General features: G+C 43.6%; 1 protein-coding gene across 5 annotated transcripts in view; it reads left to right on the forward strand.

The window, feature by feature from the left end:
* ripor2 (RHO family interacting cell polarization regulator 2) overlaps window positions 1-17,901 on the forward strand; it is a 75,145-nt gene that overhangs the window by 47,215 nt on the left and 10,029 nt on the right. For 4 of the 5 annotated variants that reach the window (XM_085149377.1, XM_085149374.1, XM_085149376.1 and 1 more), the window contains exons 2-15: window positions 602-722; window positions 4,899-5,054; window positions 5,837-5,915; window positions 6,218-6,241; window positions 6,451-6,504; window positions 13,517-13,666; window positions 14,107-14,170; window positions 14,481-14,524; window positions 14,826-14,951; window positions 15,038-15,186; window positions 15,785-15,914; window positions 16,194-16,340; window positions 16,752-17,510; window positions 17,662-17,846. In XM_085149377.1, coding sequence (XP_085005503.1) covers window positions 602-722; window positions 4,899-5,054; window positions 5,837-5,915; window positions 6,218-6,241; window positions 6,451-6,504; window positions 13,517-13,666; window positions 14,107-14,170; window positions 14,481-14,524; window positions 14,826-14,951; window positions 15,038-15,186; window positions 15,785-15,914; window positions 16,194-16,340; window positions 16,752-17,510; window positions 17,662-17,846 — 2,188 coding nt within the window. The remainder of the gene's footprint in view (window positions 1-601; window positions 723-4,898; window positions 5,055-5,836; window positions 5,916-6,217; window positions 6,242-6,450; window positions 6,505-13,516; window positions 13,667-14,106; window positions 14,171-14,480; window positions 14,525-14,825; window positions 14,952-15,037; window positions 15,187-15,784; window positions 15,915-16,193; window positions 16,341-16,751; window positions 17,511-17,661; window positions 17,847-17,901) is intronic. The other variant, XM_085149379.1, reaches the window with a different exon arrangement.

Raw genomic sequence — 17,901 nt, forward strand, 5'->3', positions numbered from 1 at the left:
GGCCCCTCTTCTGTGGAACCAGCTTCCAGTTTGGATTCGGGAGACAGACACTATCTCTACTTTTAAGATTAGGCTTAAAACTTTCCTTTTTGCTAAAGCATATAGTTAGGGCTGGACCAGGTGACCCTGAATCCTCCCTTAGTTATGCTGCAATAGATGTAGGCTGCCGGGGGATTCCCATGATGCATTGAGTTTTTCCTTTCCAGTCACCTTTCTCGCTCTCTATGTATTAACAGACCTCTCTGTGTTGAATCATATCTGTTATTAACCTCTGTCTCTCTTCCACAGCATGTCTTTTATCCTGTCTTCCTTCTCTCACCCCAACCGGTCGCAGCAGATGGCCGCCCCTCCCTGAGCCTGGTTCTGCCGGAGGTTTCTTCCTGTTAAAAGGGAGTTTTTCCTTCCCACTGTCGCCAAAGTGCTTGCTCATAGGGGGTCATATGATTGTTGGGTTTTTCTCTGTATCTATGAAGCGCCTTGAGGCGACTTTTGTTGTGATTTGGCGCTATATAAATAAAATTGAATTGAATTGAATTGAATTGAGTTTCATGCATTACTGACCCCGATCCTAAATCCTGCACATGTTGTGCCTTTTCTGCAGGAGTGTCGTCACGAGTCCCGGAGATCATGGCGACCGGAACCCACTCCCCCGGCGGGCCAAATGGCATAATCCGGAGCCAGTCGTTTGCGGGTTTCAGCACACTACAGGAACGGCGCTCACGGTAAGCGGAAAATGACACATCATGATGCCACTTCTGTACGTCTATGTCAGCATTTAATAAATAGGTTATAAACAGTACAAAAGTAAGTACCTCAATACTTCTAAAGCAGGGGTCCCCAACTCCAGGCCTCGAGGGCCAGTGTCCTGCAGTTTTTAGATGTGTCCTCGATCCAACACAGCCGATTCAAATGGCTAAATTACCTCCTCAACATGTCTTGAAGTTCTGCAGAGGCCTGATAATGAACTAATCATTTGATTCTCGTGTGTAGACCCAGGGTGAGATCAAAAACCTGCAGGACACCGGCCCTCGAGGCCTGGAGTTGGAGACCCCTGTTCTAAAGCATCACCTGGATGTTGTTGTTAGATGTTCTAGTAAAGGAAAGTTTGAGTTTTACTGTTTATAAATTACAATAAAACAAATAAATGAATGAAAAGATTAAGACAAACTTTACTGAGCTAAATGATTACACATGCAGATGGCACCATCCAAGAGTCTGTGATGCCGGCATCATCGACAGAGAGGGGATAACAAGGGGAATTTGACAAGTGGAAACAGAAATGCTGAAAGGGAGATTAGACCCACAAAAACAAAACTCTCTATACAGTCTCCATACTAGTGTCTGTACACGGAGAAGACGTGTATCTCTTCGCATCCATGTATGAATCATATTAGTTATCTCTTCTAAAAGACAAAACAAAAGATCTCATTCCGACAAAAGGAATACAATGACTCAGGGATATGGAGCCAGTCTTCATGGTGATCCGCGAGTCAAAGCAAGTCTTGAAACCTGTGAAAGAAGCGAATTCTTAAGCAGTGATCATCACTCTGTCACATGATGTATTCTCGTTCATAGCCGGGGTTGGTTTCGAAAAGTTAGAGATGGATAAAGTTCTCGAGAGATAAGAGTTTCTTCTGTGTGCTTTCCTGTTTGACTCATCTGTGACGGCGCTCTCCATCATCGTCACAAGACAAAGCCTGCTCACAGTCTCAGATATACCATATCTCTTATAATCTTACACTTCTGATTGTCTGTGTCTGGGCCTCTTCAGCAGTCCTGGTCCTGCTGAGAGAAGTGGCTCCTTTCTCTCTGCTCAGACAGTGAATGGAGTAATTGGTTCTAAAGACTCGCTGTGTGGGCGACTGACAGCGACAGACAAGTTATCATCCTGATAATGAGTGAGGTGGAAAGCTGCGCAGATATAGCTCCTGAAGCCGCTGGAGTGTGCCAGCGCCTGTGCACGCTCCTCTGTTACTGTAATTGAGAAGGGACTTTCCATGTGTGTGTCCATGCGTGAGTTTTGTGTGCACTTCTGCGCGTTTGCATGATGGAGAATTTGCACTTTGTGCGCACAAGGATAAATTCATCATTATGCATGATTTCCTGTATGGAAGTGTTGACATGTATGCTTCTGTATATGTCCCTGCCAAGAAACCCTACTGCACCAGAGCTTGCATGACCCCACGGCTATGCAGTGCTCTCGTTCAGTGTTGCCCTACATTTGTGGCAGCTATAAGCTTCACTTGTGCCGCTGCTGGCACACAGCAAAACGTGGCACGTTCCAGCTTGTCTAGTGCTGGAATTGGTTGTCGCTGCGTCCCTGGAATGACTCTCAGATCATTTCATTAAGACTGGGGAAATGTCATTTGTCAGCTAAATCCGTAATGGTTTTAAAAGCTGAGATGTGCATGCGTGGGAGAGATGAGTGTGACCTAAAATGGATTAATGTGAGGAGAGAGAGACTCGTAAGGTGGTTCTGCCACTTAGAAAACTCTGCCCCCTTTTTTCACCCGCAGATATGAGGCTTAGAAATGGTAAAGTCTTACCCATGAAGACTAACTGAAAACACATTCAACTTATCAGTTTGTTCCCAAAAGCTTGTTTCAAATCAAAAGGAGGCAGTTGAGGTGGTTCGGGCATCTGGGATTCCTCCTGGATGCCACTGTGAGTGAGGTGTTCTGGTCTAATCCAAGACCCAGGAGACCCCTGAGAGATTACATGTCATACAGCTGATTTGGGAACACCTTGGTGTCACCCTTGGAAAATCTGGATGATGTAACCATGGAAAGGGAGATCTGGGCGTCTTTGCTTTGACTCCTGACCTCAGTACTTGGACTTGGATAAGCGACAGATGGATGTGTGGATGGGAGAAACCTTCCTTGGTTGCTGGAAAAATCTTTCTTAAAGGCTTCAACTTAAATGCATACAGAGGGTTGTACCTACAACCTGTCGTATACGGTTATGTCCCCTATGGCAAAGGTCAATCAATTAAAAATCATACAGACTTTTCAGCCAATCAGGGCTAAGCTCTCTATCTCTAATATAATAACATCTGCCAGCACTCCTTTCACTCTGCTTGGTTGCAGTGAAATATCACGAAACACAAAAAGCTACCATTTGTGGCACAGTCAATCATTTGTATTACCTATACTCATCTGTTACCCCTAATATAATAACAACTTGCAGTTAAGCACAATAATTACTGAGAAATAATACTAATGGGCCTCTTCTTCATCATGATTTGATTTTACAGTTTAAATGAGCGAAGAAGCTTCACATGAAGCTTCGTCTGTGTGGTTTCTCTGGCTGATGGAGGGCAGCAGCCTGTGAAGCTTTTACTGGTGATTATTTGTCTAGTTATTTATTGTTATTAGTAGATCTAAAATGCTCACACTCAAAGCATCGTGCTTTAACATGAAAGTCAGCAAAACATCCACACAACTTGGGTTGCTGATTATTTTTACGTACGGTGGCCCTGAGAGGTCAAATGCAAAGCAGCTTAAGAAAAGCAGCAAATACAAAAATGCTGCAAAAGCATACAAAATATGTTGGAAGGGTTTCTGGGGACATGATAAAATGATAGACTGCGTGTGGAAGTGACAGAAACAAAAACATGTGACCGATCTTTGTTTTTAGGGAGAAACAGATCCAGGCAACGTGTGTTTTAGTCACATGATTACATAAAACTGTAGACACATGTTTGCTGTTAGCTGTTTGCTGTTTGTCACTTCCTGCAGCTGGGCTGTCACGTTATTGTCCGTTTGGCCTCTCGGGGGCCACCGTGAATGGGACATGAAAACTTTTTCAAAATTCGTCAATGTGTCAGCCACACGGACACCTCTGACATCTCTGATATATCAGTTAGCTTCAAGTCCACAGAATGCAGATGTTTATAGCATTAAACCAGGCCTTCTCCATTAGATTCGGTGCATCCAAAGTAGGAATGTTTTGAAAATGCCTCCCTTTTCAAAGATGGTCTTTTACTGCTGGATTAATCCTGGAAGGCTGCTAATATATCAAGTTCCTCCTTATGTCAGTAATGACTGCGATTGTCTGATCAGTGAAAATTAAATTGAATAAGAGCATATCTGCATAATAATCCACCAATGGACCCCTACTGGTGGTTTACAGAAAACTTTTCCTCCAAATGATTACCTCATGGTTTTTAAAAAATGATGTGTGGTGGTAAAAAATGAAAGAAAGCTGAAGCTCCACGCAAAGTGTCTGAGCCCATTTCACTGCCTTTTATACATATATGGCAACTCTCTGTAACTGGATCACATTTGTTCAATTCTCCCACTTGAGTCGGTCACACATTTGGTCATTTGAGGGAAGAGACTGAAGATCACTTGAATGTCGTTAGTCGCCGGGAGGCTAAATCTGCTTGTTTGTTTGTAAGTTCACTCCAGCAGAGGATAAACGGCAGCTATGAGTCGGGGAAGCACATGTTTGCATGTGATTGCACGCCCGCGTTAAATGCTCAGGTTAAGCTCTGAATGTATGATTGTATTTGTGTCTGAATAATATGTAGGCTAAATGCGTCGGTCACATATAAATGTGTATGCGTGCGTGTATGTACGAGTTATTTTGGTGTGAGCAGAGTCAACAAGGTCGCTGCATCTGACAGATGAGATGAACTCATGCTGTAACTGGCCCAAGGACATGTTCAGGATGGTGTAAATAATCTAGAAATATAACTCCTTGCTTTTATTGGCAGCTGGTGGCCTGACACTTGAAGTGCTGCAGAGATCCTGTGATAAATATTAGATAAATATAATATGGAAGGTGGCGCCTTTGGGCCTGTGCGATGAGATTTAGGAAATTCTTGTGAGGCACAATCAGCAAACGGTAACTTATCCCGTGCTTGTGTGTGCGTGTGTTTGTCTGTGTGTGTGCAGATGTAACTCATTCATGGGGAACTCTGCAGTGCAGAAGAAGCCTCAGTCCAAGCCTAAGAAGCCCCACCTGTCAGGCCACAAGGGAGGCAGCAGCTCCAGAGAGCCACAGCCCAAGAGACTGGAGGAGGTTTACACAGCACTCAAACAAGGCCTGGAGTGAGTAACTCATCCACTTGTTCTATGTACACAATTAAGTAGTTAATATGAAGCTAATTCACTTACAGTACACACTATGAAGTCTTCCAGAGTACCTTGAAATGCTCCATTCTTTTTTTTCATTGGAGAGCTGTGGACAAGCTGTAACTTTCCATCGATAAATGCTCAACCCAGGCTATTTTTTTTTTTTTCAGAATTTCGACTTCCTCTAGATTAGATACTTGACACAAATTCTGAAACACAAGAAGCCTTTCTATGTTTAATGCCAGACCTTTTAAAGTTAGTAAATATATAGAAGTCATATAGCAGATAGTCAGTAAGTACAATAAACACTGTGTTGTTCTTGACTACAGATTGATTCAACAGATAGTATTACAGAAGTGCTGCTTACATTTCCCACACGGTGCATGTGTCACTCTTTCTGGCCTTAAAAAAAATGTTGATGGTTGTGTTTTTATAATGGATGGAGTCTGGTCTTGTCATGAACTGTATATAAAGAATGTTTATGCAGTGAGTTTACCTGGTCTAGCAGCTTCCTGGGTAATTACCAGAAGCTTTAGTTTGTGCATTTACAGCCTGTTTGAGCTTGTTGACATTTACCTCTGAATGCATTAACAGACCTCTGTGGATGTTTATGTTCCACATGTATTCTTTGGTGTCATTAAGTGATTTTGTAGCGGTGAACGTAACGTTAGTGAGCGTCTGAACTTCTGCAGTTGTGTTTTAATTTAATTCATTGTTTTATGCAAAGACTGAAGTGTTTCTCTGTTTCCCCTGTGAAGTGAATATCTGGAGGTTCATCAGACGGAGCTGGACAAACTCACAGGTCTGATGAAGGACATGAAGAGAAACTCCCGCTTGGTGAGAAGTTCCTCGTTCCTCGTAATGTTTACAGCCTGTGAGACTCACAGCTTAAGCCAAAAATGCCTTATAAAGAAAATGAAAAATTCACATATATTACATGAATTTTTAAACGAATGAACGCACACATGGAAAATGTTTTTCATTGTTTACGCCATCGTGGCTGCCTGATGTGTGCAGACAGGAAAAACTGTTTCTTCCTGATGGCAGATGAATGTGATCTGCTCTGCGTTGGATAAGCTGTCCTACCTTTTAGTAACTCTGTAATTTCATGTGTGTGTCTGTGTGTGTTTTCTCTCCAGGGAGTGCTGTATGATCTTGACAAGGTAAGATGATGGGAGGGGAGGGGCTACTGTAACACACGCTCAAGTTTGGAGTTTATCGTGTGAATCTTATAATAACATATTTGCACAGAACATTGTATTTTCTGCACATTTTGTTGTATAATATGTAAGTCTTACCTTGTTATAATCTGTGGTGCCAACAAAAAACCAGATGAAGCAAAATTCTGAATTTTTGCACTGTCTTTCTGCAGCAAATCAAAACTATCGAGAGGTACATGAGACGTCTGGAGTTTCATATTAGCAAGGTAAGGCTGTTCAGATTTCTTTACAGCTATATTTATTGTTTTGTTAGTTTCTAAACCAAAGAATGTATTTGAGGCGATGTATATGTGAGTCTTCGGTTGGACTTTTTAATGTAAGTCCGTGGGGCATTTGATTAAGAGCTTATTTTAAGTCTGAAACCGGTATTTAAGGCCTCATCCCATCCAAGCATTCACCCAGGAAACAGAGCGCTGATGCATATTTTTACCTGTTTCTAAGTAAATGTTTGATATTTTTAAATGCATCTAGTTTATTGGTTTGAAACCGTATCGGTGCTGTATTAACTGAAGCACTCAGCGAGTTGGCTGTTCAAAGGTAACACCTACCTACCATCACATAAAAAGCTCAGAAAAATGACGTCTTGCGTTGTTTTGTTTTGTTTTTTGAGCTGTGCAAAGACTAAAGTGTGAAAGTAGCTGTTGATCATGACAGAAAGAAGCTACCTGCACAGCACTAGCATAAACACAGAAATCAGAGGAACTATTAAGGGCCTATTTTTACTATGGATTTACACACAAGAGAGAGTTTGATACATGTTTAGATGTTGATTCTAGGTGGAAATTGTTATCTATGGACAAAGTTTGGTTGTCATGGTCACACACAGTTTGCGTGCACTTGGTAAATCTAGTAAAAAAAAAAAAAGTGATGCAAACTGGAAACGGACAATGTTTGCCTTCAGAATGAAAGCTGTGCTTCACCACTACAGCTAAAATGTTTCAAAGTTTTACTTTGAAGGCTATTGTTGTCACACTTTTCCTGGTTTCAGCACCACTCGGAAAGTAGTTTGTGTTTGCATGCAAGTCAGCGTGTTCAATGCAAACTATGAGTGACCACAGCAATCTGCTGTCAACCAAAGCAATTGCAAAGAGATTTTTGGTGCAACACTATGTCGGGGTTTCTCATGCACACATTGCTCAAGAGCAGCCTGCCATATTGGGTGTGATACAACCAGCGGTTGATTGCTTTGGTTGGTTCCTGTAGTTTGTCTTATGACCAAAGGTTGCATGATGGTCGCAGGCCAGTTTCTAGGGCTTGGTAAATGGTGCCTTTTTCAATACTTCCTGTATTGTCACAGCGAGCATGATGTTAATGACACACAGTTAGTGGTGTTGCATCTACAAAATCTCAGCAGATCTTTGTGACCAATTTCACCTAGCAACCTCCAGCAACGACTCGCCAACCGATTAGAGAATACACCGCTTTTTATCAACCTTTGGCTCCCAGGATGTGACTGATATTTCTCAGGCCTTTGTGACTGAAGCGTAACTCTTAACAAAAACAAACAGACAGACAGATTTCTTAAAATGTTTGTTTTTCTCACAACTTTTCTTTCCACCGGTTTCACGTTGAGTTTATTGAGTGAAGCTGCAGTTTTAGGCGTAACTTCACCTGCTTTTTTGCTGCCAGGCATTAGCTTAGCATTCCTGCTCTTCTAATCTGTTTATATATTAGCGAAGTTTCCAGCTGTTTCCATGGTTGAGGTAAAAACATCCTTTCTGAGGTTGCCAGGTAGGGATTTTTGGCCCCCTGCATCCTCTTTGTAGTCACCTCACAGGTTGCCATTTGGGGACATTAATCCCCTACAAGGTTTTGACTTTTCTTCCACATCGCCTTTTGTAGAGCTTTAATGGTCTTCCTCGCTGTGCGTCAAATCAGATGTGACAGCAGGCAATCAGAGCACACACGCCCAAACAACAGTGCAGCTCCAAAGGTAACCATGGTTACCCGGAGACAGAGCCTTTGAAGTCCTGATGAGCTGGATGGGGCCGTCTGTTGGGTGGCGTTAACCCTTTATGTTCACATGCATCTCGACTACAAAACCCACCTTCAGAACATTTGTCCCAAAAGCATACACAGGTAAACAACAACACAGCAGCGTGACTGCGATTCTGCGGGGATGAAAGCGACAGGGAATCTGGGTCAGGGCAGTTTGCAGCGAGGAGCGATTGACATGGCCCTCAAAGATGGGGGGGGAAAAATGAGAGGGAACTCAGGAAGTGTATCTGCAGCTTGCTCCACTTTGACTTTGATAAGAAAGATAAAAGAAGTCGGAGCTTGTTCTGTCTTGTGACGGATGATGTTAAACAAACACGTACTGCTTAGCGTTATTCTTAAGCTCTTCTGCTCTTTCAGGCTTCATGCAAAAATAGATTTGAATGAAAGGGTAAATATTTGAAATAGCAGTGAAGTGTCTGATTTATCGTGCCATGTAAAAAACCTCAAAAGCTGAAGCATAACTAAAATTAAGCCTAATACTCAATCAGTTTTTATTTATACTCACTATCTGACTTTGTGTAGCTTATCAGAGATAAAATAGTTTAAAGAAAAGACTCAAACTTGTGACTTGACAAATGGTTTGTCTTTATTTTTAAATTAATCAGATGCTAGTTTCTCTTCTAATTAAAAGTAATACAGTTGGTATTAAAGGGCCCAAAGTGTCCAGAGAAAACATCCTCTTGATCCATGTGATTGGCTGATTAGATACTTGCATCAACAAGCAGCTGACCAGGTGTTTCTAATGGAGTGGCCGGTGAGTTTGGAAAAGAAAAGTCATTTTCAGCCCAAACTTTCTTTAATCATCACTCACTTTCACAGAGGTGCATGTGAGAGCACAAATATCTGGTTCACTGGGCGCCATGTGTGCTGCTACCCACTGTACCCAGACTAACAGACATGTCTGCAGGGGACTGTCACCTGCTGTGTGCTACATGTGTTCAAGGGCATCTTTGGCCAATGTCCCGACCTGATTTTTCCCGACACTGGGCAGAATGTGTGAAAATATAATGTAGAAACAACTTCAGCATCACACAGACTGACTTAAACTGTACGCATCAGTAACCATAAGTAACTGTAGTGATAAGGACATAAAGTCTGAGGGACGTGTGACTTGTATGATGCATTAGAAGGCTTATAACACGCTGATTATGGTCCAAACAAATCGACAGTATGTAGGACAGGGCAAACAGGAAGTATGCATTTTTTATCAGGCAGCTGATGCTGATTAGTTTTTTTTTTCTAGGTTTTTTTTGCACCAAAAGGGACAAATGAGGACTTCAGAGCTAAAAGCAACATATAGGATGGGGAACAATAAACTCACCTGGACTACTCCGCATGTCTTAAACACATGTACGTGATTGGCCAGTGCATGTGTAAACAAAACTGCGAGTGGAAAAAAAGAGAAAGAAAGGGCGTTTCAGCAGCTGAGCTACAGTAAGCGTGAACATGTTTGTCAGTGTTTTTGCTCAGGCTGAGGCGTGTCTCTTTGTGTAGGACAGCTGCCGTGAGGGATGACTTAACAATCATCCATCAGCAAGTTGTTAGATTGTGAGTCACATCAGCTCTGCTCTTTTGTTCCTGCGCTGCCTGCAGATGTCTGAGTAGTAATTGGCACACATGGAGGAAGCAGGTGGCATGATACAACCCGTATGATGTCCTGCATGGGACAGAGACTATATATATCTCTGTGTGTGTGTGTGTGTGTGTGTGTGTGTGTGTGTGTGTGTGTGTGTGTGTGTGTGTGTGTGTGTGTGTGTGTGTGGGAGTGGGTGTTGACCGCTGGTATCAGCAGGGCATCATTAAATAGACTGAAGGTGAGACGATCGTCTGCCAGACGTCTCCTCTTCCCCCGAGAGAGCGTGTGTGTGTTAAACACGTGCCAAATTCAATCCAGAATGAGTGTGCATGCTTTACATGTGATTATTTGTAATATAGGGCATTTTCTGCTTTCCCCACTTCCCTTGAATGCTAATCTTGCCACTGGCACGCGCGCACACACACACACCCACAGCTCCCTAGAGAGCTTCATGTGTGTTTGAAGCTGTTTGGTGTGGCCCGCCTGTTTTAATCTGCTTCTAATCACTGGTCCCCCGGCACAAAGTGTGTGCACGTGCGCGAGGCGCCATCTATGATCCAGAATAATGGCCATATCTTAAGAGGATTGCTGCCATATCTGAAAGATTCACTGCTAATATCTAAAACCCCACGTTTTTAAATCATACGCACTGATGATAGTGAGATAATCCTTTAAAACGTTCCAAGCAAATGTTATTAGGAGCGTTTTAGGAAGGGATGCATTGAAAATGCAAAAAATTGTTATTTTACACCAAATACATAAATATGCAATATTATGCTCACTCTGAGCATAACTGATTCCCCAGTAATTCCAATAATCCCTCGGTCTCTGAGCCGTGCAGGTTATTTGTCATCGCAGCGAGCTGCAATTAGCACAGTCCAATAGAGGACTTAATTTAGAATACATTTCCATTTAATGTCTCTTAGCATCTGTAGAGAGGTGATTTAAAAAGGTTCAGATGGTCTTTACGGGTGGCCTGTTAAACAGATGTACTTTTCCTTTGATTAAAGAAGTGCTTTAAATGTTTCTGTTTTGTTCATATTTTATATTTTTATTTTAATTAATGTTAAAATTACTGTTATTGGCATTGGTGTAACATTTCCAAAAGATTATTGTTATTCCTGAGAAATCTGCAGATTGTTTTTCTTTGTTGATCCACAGTGGGGGAAAAAATGAATTTTTACCATTTAGGGAAGCTTCCATTAAAAGAAAATTGATGTTTTGTTTAGATTTTTTACAATTTCTTGTATATTTTGTACATTTGCCAAAATTACAACCATGTAATGTTTCAGATGTATTCTTTTTTATTTATTTTTTTATTTTAGTTATTTATTTTACGGTTCTTGAATGATACATAACCGAGACAAAGGGCAGAAAGACGGGGAGATCTCCACAGGAGCTGCTATCAGGATGTATAACACATGTCCGTCTGTCTGTGTGTATGCGCGTCTAAAAGAGCATCAGCGCTTCTGCCGGGTGCAATCCTCTCCTTCCTCCTGTGCTGAGGTTACTCTTGTTTCTTTGTGTTTTGCCTTTCATGTTTCTTTGTTTTTTTTCCTCTGGGCTGAAATGTGCCCAAGGCTCAGCAATATGCTGACGGCCACCCTCTGGAGTGGAGGAGCCTGGCTGACCTTCAAAAGGACGTTTCCTCGAAGGCAGCAAAGGGCTTTTTTGTAATTGGGGACAAAAATTGGCTCCATTAAGCTGATAATATGATACGGCCGCTGATTGCCTCTAAAGAATGATGGCTTTTCATTAGGCAATGAATACCTCGTTGTAGTCGTCTCTTTATTTATGTGAGGTGTAAAAAGTTTCCTTGGATCACGCACAAAAACAAGTTTTGTGTTTTCCCCCTTTATTGTAAACAAAAAACGTTATTTTCTCCAAGTGCTGAGAATAACAGTTGAGGTTTGAAATTGTTTTCTAGCCAGCTCAGCTCAGCTGCTGCCGCCCTGCCACATACATCACATACCACGGACAGACAGACAGACGGGCTGGGTCCTGGTTGAGGGTGGGGGGTGGTGAAGGCTTAGTTGGTATAAGGTGGAGTGGGTGGGTTTGTGCGTATGTGTGTGTCAAAAAGAGTTACACACTCTAATATCCATCCCACCGCAAACCACTTTCACTTTTTTTTATTAGAAGCACTCCTTTGCCCACCCACCGCTTGCAAAAACACGCTCTCCATGCACATGTCAGCACGTGGCGCGTGCAAAAAGTCTGCTCTCACTCTGGCAGCATTCGGCTGATGCACAAAAGATACACAAACAAACAGTTAGATAAGCTGTTGGGACGACAGGAGCCAGAATGGCCCATTTTCTCCTGCTTCTCCCTAATGAGTGCCATAAAGAGCGCGAGGCATCAATATTTCAGCGCTCTCGTCAGGCGGCCGGAGATATTTCCCTTTGATGAGGCTCACCAGAGGTGTTTTGTTTTTTGCTCGCCTGCCGCTTCATCACATGTGAATTTTAGTTCAAAATAAGCCAAAAGATTCAAAGGACAGGTCGCTAAAAATCTGGAACCGCTGCTAAATGTTGTTGTTGGTACAATGGCTCTGAGTGACTCAACCGCATCCTCGAAAAGTGCTGGGATTACAGCTCAGTGTTGCTTCATAATGACTCGTGTCTGTTTTTGGAGCCTTTTAAATGTTTGAATTTTAATCAAGTATGTGAAAAATTTAGGAAATACAAATATTGATGAGGAGAACTTGATTTTTAAAGAGTAGGGTTGGTTAAGGAGCACTCGTGTTTGGAAATGTGAAACAATTAAAAACGTTTGAAACAGCGTTATTATAAAGAATTATAATAACTTCATTACCAAAGCTTTGCTCATAATAAAATCATTTAAATCTGCTGTGCCTGTGGCTTCACGGCGGAGTGCATTTCTGTCTGTTGAGATGAGCTTTTTGCTTCAGCATCATCGTGATTTGATTTCAGCTGAAACGCTGACATTTTAGCTCACACTTAGACAGCAGGATGTTGATGGAGTCGTTCCCTCTCCCTGCGGGTTTGGGTTAGGTCAGGCTAGTGCTGCAAACTGCAGTTGGGCAGACAAATGAGCTCTAAACCCCGTCTGCTGCTGCCCCGCCGTGGGAGTGTCCCACTGGGCTCGCAGACTGGGACAGTGCAGGCGTCGGGTTAGAGTTACACAGATATACAGCAGCTGCATGTGCCAGCTTACTTCAGGACATTTTTATCCATTCTTAGTTTATCCATTTGTCTCTCCTGTCGGTCTTGATGACTATCTTTCTGTCTGTGTGTGTAATGTCAGCCTTTTACTGTGTTTACTTCTGCAGGCCTTTTCTGTTTTGGACTTCCTGTACAGTCTTATTGACCATGTGATCAGATGTGTATCTGAAATAAAGTGTAAAGCAAAAGTTAATCATGTCTGTGCTTATTTCTGCTCTCATTGCACAAGCCTGAAGCTGTGCCATCCGTGAATGAATCCCAGTGGGAAGCAAACACAGAAAAATTCACATGGCAGTTGGAAGTTTTTGGGAATTTGCTCCTTGCCTGGGGATGTTTTCATGTATATGGAAGTTTATAACTTTATTTCATAACTGCACAAGTTTCTGTCTCGTGTGTGTTACCCCGTCTGCAAATTCGTGAGGGCCGATTAAAGATGGAGGGGACTCTGTGTGTGTGCAGGTGGATGAGCTATACGAGGCCTTCTGCATCCAGAGCCGTCTCAGAGAGGGTGCCATCCGGATGAAGCAGGCCTTTTCGTCCTCGCCCTCCACCAAAGGCACCAAAGAGAGTATCGCGGAGGTTAATCGTCGGTACAAGGAATACACCGAGGTACTCAGAGCTGTCAGCTGCAGACTCTTCGTCCTGTAAAGCGAATGGAGCTGTAAAAAGTAACTGTAATTGTAGGGTTACAATAATTATTATGACATTTAAACAGAGATATTTGCAGATTATATATAAACTCAGAACATGGCGCATTAAACGTAGTCACGTCTGACAGCACCCACTCTAAGTATATGATACAGATTACTGCTTACAGGGATTTGTAAACACTAAACTGCAAAGCCAGATACTTACCTTTAAATCCCAATGACAAGCACACCTGTCGCCACCTGTGCCGAGGGCTTAGACCCGCCCTCCCGTCTCCTCTGTAGTTTGGTGTTGACCGGCTTTGTCAAAGCCTGCAGAGATAACTTGATTACTGTTGTTGTTCTCGTTTTTGTGAGGGCCGTTTGTGTGATGAGTCTTATCTCTCTCGTTCCGTCCTCCAGAACATGAGCGCATTTGAGAGCGAACTGGAGAACCTGCTCGGGGAGTTTCATATCAAAATGAAAGGTGGGACGTGAATGGTTTAAATGAGAAGTTAATGCAAGTTTAGTCATTTACACACTGGAATTATTTAGAATCCAGATGTTTTGGTGATGATTTTACATCCATTGGAGCAAAAATCCTAAGATTTCTCATTCATGGACCAAGTTAGAAACCCTGAATCCCTGAAAAGTCATGACAAAAATATGTTTGACAGTTAAAAGCAGCTTGTCTCATTGTGCAATAATTCATTCTGAATAAGAAAGTGAGGTAACAACTTATTTTTTTTCTCTCCTCTTTGTGCATAATATAAATATCTGTCACTTCTATCTGACAGGTTTGGCAGGATTTGCTCGACTCTGTCCTGGAGACCAATATGAGGCAAGTTTATTTTCTTTGCCCTAACTGCTGACTCTTGGGTCTACTTTTAACAGGATTGGGACAGATAGACACAAGTGACTCTTTCAGCTTGAAACCGCTGTAATGATATTTATGTAGCAACAGCTTTGGCCATCTTTCAGTGAAACACCACTGTACACTCCACCCAGCTCCAAAGTTAGCACTTAGCTGGTTGGTTTAGTGAGACAAACAGTGAGCAGTTAAAAAAAAATTAGCTTATAAGTTCAGCCATTATAAAGGTATATGGTTAAATTTTTTTTTTTTTTTTTGCTCCTTCCTTTAGATCTTCATGCGTTACGGTCGCCAGCGGTGGAAGCTGAAGGGGAGGATTGAAGTAAACTCCAGGCAAAGCTGGGATGGAGACGAGATGGTCTTCATGCCCCTCATTACTGACCTTATTAACATCAAGGTCTGTACAAACCCAGATAGCCTCGTGTCTAACACGTTGCGCTGTGGCACTGAAATGAGAAACAAACATAAGTTTGTGCCCATCAGGTGACGGAGCTGAAGGGTTTGGCCACACACATGCTGGTGGGCAGCGTCATCTGTGAGACCAAGGAGCTATTCACTGCCGTGCCTCAGGTGGTGGCTGTGGACGTCAATGACCTCGGGACCATCAAACTCAACCTGGAAGTCACGTGGTAGTAAGTAGAAGCTCGCTGAATCTAACCGGTGTTGCACGAATTAGGGTACATAATGAGTTGGCAACTGCCAGATGGTATCACTGCTGGGTAGCAGGATTGTTCAGAGGTAGTCCAGAACTATTTTAGTCTTGTTGCTGGACCGGCCATATGTTTGGAGCATCTACAACGGTTGTTAGTGTCACAGCATTAAAGTCGGGGTCTGCATGCCTTGTGAGGTCCTGCCATCTGCTGGTGAAACATCATAGTAACACCCACTTCATATTTTGTTTTTACACAACCGAGATGCCTTGCTGTGCACACTTGTGGTCAGAGGTCTCCAAACACAGCTCCAGAGCCAGCACCAAATGTTTCAGTACTGATTTTCAAAAAGGAGCACCTCATCAATGATGTTTTTCCCAGCCCTTGTTGAAAACCCATCATGAAATATTGTTGTTTACACTGCAACAGACCACCTCAGGAAGTGGCTTGAGTGACTGCATCACAATGAATCTTTGTGGTTGTTTACACCACATTTTTAGGGCTGCCCATTTATAGGTTTTTGAAACCAAATGTAAGCAGTGTCATTAAGAGCTTTGTCTTTTTTTATCCTCCTCTCCAGCCCCTTCGACGTGGAGGACCTGACTCTGTCGTCTGGCAATGTGAGCAAAGCTGCAGCTCTCCAGAGACGAGTGTCCGTCTACAGCCAGGGCACACCGGAGACCCCCACCTTCCAGGACACCTCCTTTTTTGTGAGTCAAGCAAGTTGTTAGCATATTCTGTGATCCATAACACACTAACCCATGCACTGTCTGCACCGTGATGTAAATCATGCCCCATGTTATTTTTTCAGTTGATGCTTAAGCCGTGCAGGCACCACCCTTAAACTAACCCTCGCCCGTTTCCCTCCTTTTCTTTGCATATTCCCATTATACCCACACTCTGCCCCCATCTTGTATATCCTACATTTCACCCACCTGCCCTCAAATACCCAACACCCTGTCTTATTTCCCTGCCTTTACTGTGTAAAGAAGTGGCAGCCCTACCCCGTGGAGCGCCAGCGCTTCTCCTTCCTGCACATGCTCCGAGACACCCTGCTAGAGAAGCTAAGGCGCAGTCGTTCGTTTGGTGACCTGGCCTCACTGCGGCCAAGGCCCAAATCCAGTCTGGAGGTTTATGTGAGTGTGTTGTGGCCCCCGTGACCCTCCTAACCCGACTCTGTGTGCCCTCTTACCCCCACTGACATGATGAGGATGTAGTTCTCTGCTCTTGTGGACACACTTGGGTTCACCTTGTCCCTTTTTTTAAGGACTACAGAACGCCATGTGTGGCTCTTTGCACGTCTGTTTGCATGTTCGTTAAGCTGTTCCTATGTTTTCTGTTTATATTTACCTCACTGTTCGATTCAATTTGGGTTCAGATCTGATCACAAGTATAGTATCAGTATAGTGTGCCATCGCTTTTTCTATCTTGGAAAACAAGAGGAGCTTTCTTCTGCACTTTTCTGTCCTTCATTCACTGATTTCAGCCAGATCTCAGTCCTTTATCTTGTTTGCAGCACAGATTTATTCTCCTGTCTCTATTTTCAGTCCACACTGCCCGACGATGTCTTTGAGAACGGCGGCTGCGGTGTGGCTGAGTGCAAGCGTCTGTCCTTCACCTTCTCTGATACGTCTGGTTCTACGCCCAGCCCCAGCCCTGCCCTGAGCTCCTACTCCCCGGGCCAGTCCAACCCTGAGATTACTGTAACTCCTCCGGAAACAGAACCATTACCTACGCAAATCTTCCCAACTAGGGAGGACTCCATCGCAGAGGAGCATTTAGTGGAGGAAGAGGAGGAGGAAGAGTACGAGGAGGATGGGGAGACGGGCAGTAGAGGAAGCAGGGGCAGCAGGACCAGTGCCAGCATTGCCAGCGATGAAGCCGAAGCGGCCGAAGACTCGGAGTGGGAGCGCACAGAGTCTCAGCGTAATTCTAGCTCCAACTGTGGTTCAGCTGCCCCGTCCTTGTGTTCAGATGGACAGCTGTCCGCAGTGGCTCCCGAGGATGTCTTCCTGGATCACGCCGATGAGCTGAAACCTGTGGAACTGGACACAGAGGAGGCGGGCAGCCTGACGAAGCAGCTCGTGAAGAGGCTGACTTCCTCAGAAATGATGCCGCCCAGTGGGAGCGCTGCTGAGGGTGAGGGAAGTCTGAGCTGGGCGGGAGAGGGAAGCAGGGCTTTCCTGGAGAGCAGCCTGGAGGAGGCCATCCACAGCCTGCTGACCAGATTAGAGTCGCTGACTCATCGCTGCAGAGAGCTGCAGGACCTGGAGCAGGAAGTGATGCGTCTGGAAGACCTACTGAAGGTAAACTCAGTCTCATTAACGTCTACAGAAGCTCTTGTGCACTAAAATTTTCAGAAAAACTGCCATCCTAGGGTTCATTTGAACTTTATTGTCTTGTTTGTCTTGTTTTTATACTCTTTGGATGCCCATCATCCTGTCTTTTCCCCCCCAGTGCCGTCTCCCGGGTCACAGGAGTCGATCCTCTAGCCTCAGTCTGACTGTGGAGAGTGCCCTGGAGAGCTTTGACTTCCTCAACACCTCTGACTTTGACGACGATGATACCGGAGACGATAACGCTGTCATCAGCATTCCCCCACAGAGGTCTCCGATCTTTGATGCAGATGGAGAGAGGATCGGGTGAGTGTAATATTTTGCATTGGCTAAAACATTACAGTTTCATTTATTTATATAT

This window comes from Neolamprologus multifasciatus, chromosome 22, assembly GCF_963576455.1.
Source record: "Neolamprologus multifasciatus chromosome 22, fNeoMul1.2, whole genome shotgun sequence".
In the NCBI taxonomy this organism is placed as follows: Eukaryota; Metazoa; Chordata; class Actinopteri; order Cichliformes; family Cichlidae; genus Neolamprologus; species Neolamprologus multifasciatus.